A 6,216-nucleotide genomic window follows, 5' to 3' on the forward strand; every position below is an offset into this window, starting at 1 on the left:
TATTTTAGGGGTGTGACGAGACACTTAACCCACGAGACGAGACACAAGACTGGGTTCACGAGAACGAGACGAGACAAGTTTTTTTAGACTTTTTTAAAGAAATCCTCAGTAATGAAATATATAGGGAAAAATAGTCTTTTATTCTTATTAATTAAAATCATGAAACTTATACATTTTCACATCAATTTATTAAAAGTTTAACAAAAATTACATGTTTAGGGCCCTATGAAATGTTTTATTTTTTCTCACCATATTATTTATATTTTTTATTGTTACCAAATTCTGTGTTTTAGCATGTCTAATTATTTGAATGCATAAAACAACTTAATTTATTAATTTTTTTCTTAAAGTAGCCATATTATTTTTTTTTCCCCTCAGAAATTCGGTGTTGTATATTTACATTTTTTCTGGTTATCAAATGAAGGCATACAACATTAATTTAATTTATCATTTATCTTTTAATTATTGAAAATTAAGCAAACAAGATTTTTTGGCAAACAAAGGGGATTTACTATTAAAAATAAAACATGGAAGAAATGTTTTGTGATTATTCCTTAAAAAATAATGTTTGTTTCATTTTAGTAGTAGTAGTAGTAGTAGGCAATGTACATTCTACTGAAAAATAAATATAGACACAATGTCTTCAAATCAAACCGGACTTTTATTTTGACGGATTGCCATGAATACATACAGTTCTGTGTATGAGCTATGACACTAGTTTTACTCAAATCAAATGCTAAAATGCTCATGAAGTGACTCTCAGAGCAGTTCTGGAGATGTTGTTCATGTGTTTACGTCCTCATTTAGTGAGACGGCAGACGCTAAAATCACCGCAAGTGTCACGCGCTCTTCAGTATGTGTGTAGTAAATGAAACCACGCGTCTGCGCCATTCATAAACAGAGACATGCAGAACAGGCAGGATTCATATTTAAATCGACTTTTGCGGCTTAATATTTACAGATACTAGTCCATATCTTGATGATACTAGTCCATATCGTGAAATGTGCGTTATTTGGAAGAAAGTCGAGGTGGGACTGACTTTCCACTAATTCCATTAGAGTATTGCTCTATACAGTGGACCCCACCCCCCACCCACCCCTTATGGGCAATGGAGTAATTTACTAGAGAGCCACCTAATGGGCGATTTCAGATACAGCCATGGTATGTGTGTTGGAGCAGGGCTGCAGCCCTCAAAGAAACAGAATTTGACACGTGCTTTACAAAGTGACATCGCCAACTACTGGCTTGTCAGGATAATACAGTGTTTTTTGTCATTTTCATGGATCTGTGCGAACAGGGACAGTTTTGTTCCAATTGATTTTCATCACTCTAATGTTTTCATTTTAGGCCTGATGAAGGTGAAAGAGGAAAGACAAGATCTGAATGAAGTGGAGAAACATCGGGATCAAAAAGATCATAATGTCAATGAAGAAAAATCTGTGAGTTGCAGCATTCAAATAACAGAAGTCAAAAGTCCTTTCATCTGCTCTCAGTGTGGAAACACTTACAAACATAAAGGAAGCCTTATGAAACACATGAGAATCCATAGTGGGGAAAAGCCTTTCAGCTGCTCTCAGTGTGGAAAGAGTTTCAAACATAAAGGAATCCTTAAGAATCACATGAGAATCCATAGTGGGGAAAAGCCTTTCAGCTGCTCTCAGTGTGGAAAGAGTTTTACACAGAAAGCACACCTTAAGGATCATTTGGTTAGTCATACTTCAGAAAAGTCTTTCAGCTGCTCTCAGTGTGAAAAGTCTTTCAAACATAAAGGAAGCCTTATGAAACACATGAGAATCCATAGTGGGGAAGAGCCTTTCAGCTGCTCTCAGTGTGGAAAGAGTTTCAAACATAAAGGAAGCCTTATGAAACATGTGAGAAGTCATAGTGAGGAAAAGCCTTTCAGCTGCTCTCAGTGTGGAAACACTTTCAAACGTAAAGAATGCCTTAAGAGTCACATGTTAATTCATGCTGGGAAAAAGCCTTTTACTTGCTCTGTGTGAAAAGTGTTTCACCTTTAAACAAGAATTTAATAGTCACATGAGAATTCATACTAAAGCGAAGTCATCTGTGTGAGAAGAGTTTTAAATGGAAAGCTGGACTCAGAGCTCATCCTCATCCAAGGGTTGACTCTTTAAAAAGGCACAAGAAAATAATGCTTGAGAGAGTGAAAACTCTGTACTGTGAGTGTGGGAAGAGCTTTAACACAGACGAGTACTCAATACAGAAAATATAGCAGAAACTGTGACTGAAATAAAGTGAAGCAATATTTACATATTTAAAAGTGCATTTTCTCTCAGAATCTTGACATTATTCCTGAGGTAAATAGACATTAGGCTGATTCTGACATATTTTTAGACTGCAGTTGCAAGGTGGAGAAAGTGAAAAATCACAAGTCTATTTCTGTCGTTATTAATTATTGTTTCGTTTTTCAATTTTTTTCCTTCGTAATTGTGTTTTTCATGAGATTTTGTCCACTTTTAGGCATTTAAGGCATTAATTTGTTTTGGGGGTATTTACATGATACCATTTTCAATGAAATACTGAAATGTTTAATGCATTTTGCTTTTCATTTACAGTTCACTTTCAGTTTTTCTCAGTCACTTTGGCTCAATTCTAGAATTATAATCTTTATAATTCAGCTCCCTCTGTACAGTTTTGTTCACACCAAATTTGAATTTCTTATTAGTTTAGAATTTCTTATTAGTTTAGAATTTCTTATTAGTTTACACCTTAAGGATCATTTGGTTAGTCATACTTCAGAAAAGTCTTTCAGCTGCTCTCAGTGTGAAAAGTCTTTCAAACATAAAGGAAGCCTTATGAAACACATGAGAATCCATAGTGGGGAAGAGCCTTTCAGCTGCTCTCAGTGTGGAAAGAGTTTCAAACATAAAGGAAGCCTTATGAATCACATGAGAATCCATAGTGGGGAAAAGCCTTTCAGCTGTTTTCAGTGTGGAAAGAGTTTCACGTGTAATGAAAACCTTAAGAATCACATGTTAATTCATGCTGGAATAAAGTCTTTTACCTGCTCTCAGTGTGGAAACACTTTCCCATGTAAAACAAACCTTAAGAAGCACATGTTAATTCATACTGGGATAAAGCCTTTCAGCTGCTCTCAGTGTGGAAAGAGTTTTACACAGAAAGGACACCTTAAGGATCATTTGGTAACTCACTCTTCAGAAAAGCCTTTCATCTGCTCTCAGTGTGGAAAGTCTTTCAAACATAAAGGAAGCCTTATGAATCACATGAGAATCCATAGTGGGGAAAAGCCGTTCAGCTGCTCTCAGTGTGGAAACACTTTCACGTGTAAGGAAAACCTTAAGAATCACATGCTCATTCATGCTGGAATGAAGCCTTTTACCTGCTCTCAGTGTGGAAAGAGTTTTACACAGAGAGGACACCTTAAGGATCATTTGGTAAGTCACACTTCAGAAAAGTCTATCAGCTGCTCTCAGTGTGGAAAAACTTTCAAATATAAAGGAAGTCTTAGGAAACACATGATAATCCATAGTGGGGAAAAGCCTTTCAGCTGCTCTCAGTGTGGAAACACTTTCATGTGTAGCGAAAACCTTAAGAATCACATGCTAATTCATGCTGGAATAGTGTGGAAAGAGTTTCACATGTAAAGGATACCTTGAGACTCACTAAGTCATGCTGGTTAAAGCCTTTCAGCTGCTCTCAGTGTGGGAAAAGTTTTAAACAGAAAGGACACTTTAAGGATCATTTGGTAACACTCTTCAGAAAAGCCTTTCAGCTGCTCTCAGTGTGGAAAGTGTTTCACCTGTACAAGAGGATTTAATCATCACATGAGAATTCACACTACAGAGATGCCTTACCAGACAATTTATACAAATTAAAAGCCTCACATCTCCTGTTTGTGGAAGGAGATTTCGGTAACTTAATTTTAATGTGTACATTGGTCCCACATGATCAGAATGTGGACAACTGGCATAATTGTCCTCTTTTTCTCAATGAATTATTGCTTGCCAAACCAAAATATTTAATTCACATTAGACTACTTAAATCATGTTGATTCAAGATATTTGTCATTACTGTAACACAAATGTATTAAAGGGATTTCATCATGTCAAGAGCACCAGATTTTCAGCTGTAACTCCAACTTGATTTCTTAATGCTAATATTAATCAAAGGTATTATGCAACTCTAAAGCAATTTCATTGTCTCTGGTACCAGAGTTGTGTGAACCGAACTTGCTTTAAGTAAACGCCCTCCAAATGAACTGTAAACATGTTCAAATATGTGTGTGTGAATAAAATCATAATTTTAAAAATACATGTTGACATTGACAATAAAGGCAAAAAGCATGAGTTGGTAGTTGAGTTTTGTTATATCGAGTTGTCAGGACTGAGGACCGAGCGCAGTTGCTGTCAATTGATTTCACAGAGGAATCAAAACAAAAACACTTTAATGCTTCATCAGCAGGGTATTCAAACACAAATACATAATGCAAACAACACTGTTGTTTTCAGAGTATATTCACAAAACTGATGTAAATTCTGCATTGAAGTGAGTGAAGTGACATGTGGCCGAGTATGGTTGGGGACCCATACATTTACATTTAGTCATTTAGCAGACGCTTTTATCCAAAGCAACTTACAAATGAGGACAATAAAAGCAGTCAAAACTAACAAAAGAGCAACAATATATAAGTGCAAATGACAAGTCTCGGTTAGCCTAACGCAGTACACGTAGCAAGGTGTGTATATATATATATATATATATTATACACACACACATATACACACACACAAAGAAAAACAAGTAAATAGAACAGAAAAAGTAGAAAGCTATTTTTTTTTAATTAAAAAAAAGAAGATAAATAGAAAGTAAAATAGAATAGAAAGTGCTAGAGTTAGAGGGTCAAATAAAGGTGGAACAGATGTGTTTTTAGTCATTTCTTGAAGATGGTTAAGGACTTGTAATCTAGAATAGCCAATACATTCTTGTTTCATTTATAAAGAAGTATTGTGTTGTGAAAATTTAAAAGTTAAAACTCTGCCCAGATCACTTTACCTAGCTCGTAGCTTATAACTTATCAAAAGCATGTATTAAACTGTGGCCAGGGAAAATACAAATATTCAAATTGTTAAGATACACGGACGTTAACGTCTCGCTGGACGAACAGTTGATAAAGTGTAAACTATCACATTTGAAATCAGTTCTAATCAGGTTGACTTCGAATCTTCAGATTCGATTCCTCTCAAGACCTGAGCTAAAATAATAATAAATTCCCTTACAAAATAAATATCAAATTAGGTAAATTCATTACAGATGGTGGAGAAAGAAAGCTGGCAAAGATTTGGCTTAAAAAAATTTATGTCACCAAGATATTATTGTGAATGTTTTCTATTTTTATCCGGAAGAATAGATTAGATACAGAGAAACTTGTGTTGTTGTGTTACTGGATAATTTATTGTGGCATGCCAGCGTGTTGAATGTTTGAATGTGCAACTCGAGTGTTTAAAGAAGTGAACTGCAGTAAAACATGTAGATTTTGTCTGTCGCTCTACAATTTTTGGGGGGAGAATTGTGAAATCTTGATCAAGTAAGAATTGTGGTCAAATCCACGTGTTTTTGTCTGTATAAATAGACTAAGTGATTAGATCCGCCGAGATCTGCAATAACGTAATTTTGAATTAATTGCAGTAAATCTGTACATTAATTTACCTCACTCCAACGAGGTGAGAGTGTTCAGCGCTATAAAGATAAGAATCTAAAGAGTGCTTTTTGGTTGTTCAGTGTGAAATGCGCCGCCATTTTACATGAAGGGCGTAAACTGTGTATAACCATAGACTGTGTGTAGCACAGGCTAGGTATTGCAGGGTGCGATGCCATAGTAACAGCCGTAACCCGGAAGTTCTAAGAAACCCTTTCCAGAGGTAACTGTCAAGTGCGCAAGCGCAGTTCGCCAGCGCCATTTTTGAGCTATTTGTAAACAAATAGCCTAGCATCACCTAAAGCTAACTGAAGCTAACGCTTTTGCATTGAAGCCTATGCAAAGCTACTCTCATCAATTTTAATGATAACATCATTAAATTTTAATCAGGAAATACCATTCTAACTTGAAATTCTAAGTTCATTTGCAATTAAGTTCTGCGTCTACCTGTTAGGTCTTCTTTCCTCTCTCCTTCAGTTATTTAATTAACTCCGCTAAATTTTCATAAGTTTGCCCGTTTGGCTTAAGCCCGTTAGTG

The 6,216-nt window shown here is 35.7% G+C and overlaps 1 protein-coding gene across 1 annotated transcript; it reads left to right on the forward strand.

The window, feature by feature from the left end:
- The first annotated feature begins 1,137 nt into the window (after positions 1 to 1,137).
- Positions 1,138 to 4,322, forward strand: LOC107756982 (gastrula zinc finger protein XlCGF57.1-like). Its single transcript, XM_016574316.1, has 3 exons — positions 1,138 to 1,162; positions 1,349 to 1,707; positions 2,737 to 4,322. Exons 1-3 carry the CDS (start codon positions 1,138 to 1,140, stop codon positions 3,625 to 3,627), a joined length of 1,275 nt encoding a protein of 424 aa, XP_016429802.1. The 3' UTR covers positions 3,628 to 4,322.
- The last annotated feature ends 1,894 nt before the right edge of the window (positions 4,323 to 6,216 follow it).

Source organism: Sinocyclocheilus rhinocerous, unplaced genomic scaffold, assembly GCF_001515625.1.
Source record: "Sinocyclocheilus rhinocerous isolate Xijiao unplaced genomic scaffold, SAMN03320098_v1.1 scaffold1224, whole genome shotgun sequence".
Lineage (NCBI taxonomy): Eukaryota > Metazoa > Chordata > Actinopteri > Cypriniformes > Cyprinidae > Sinocyclocheilus > Sinocyclocheilus rhinocerous.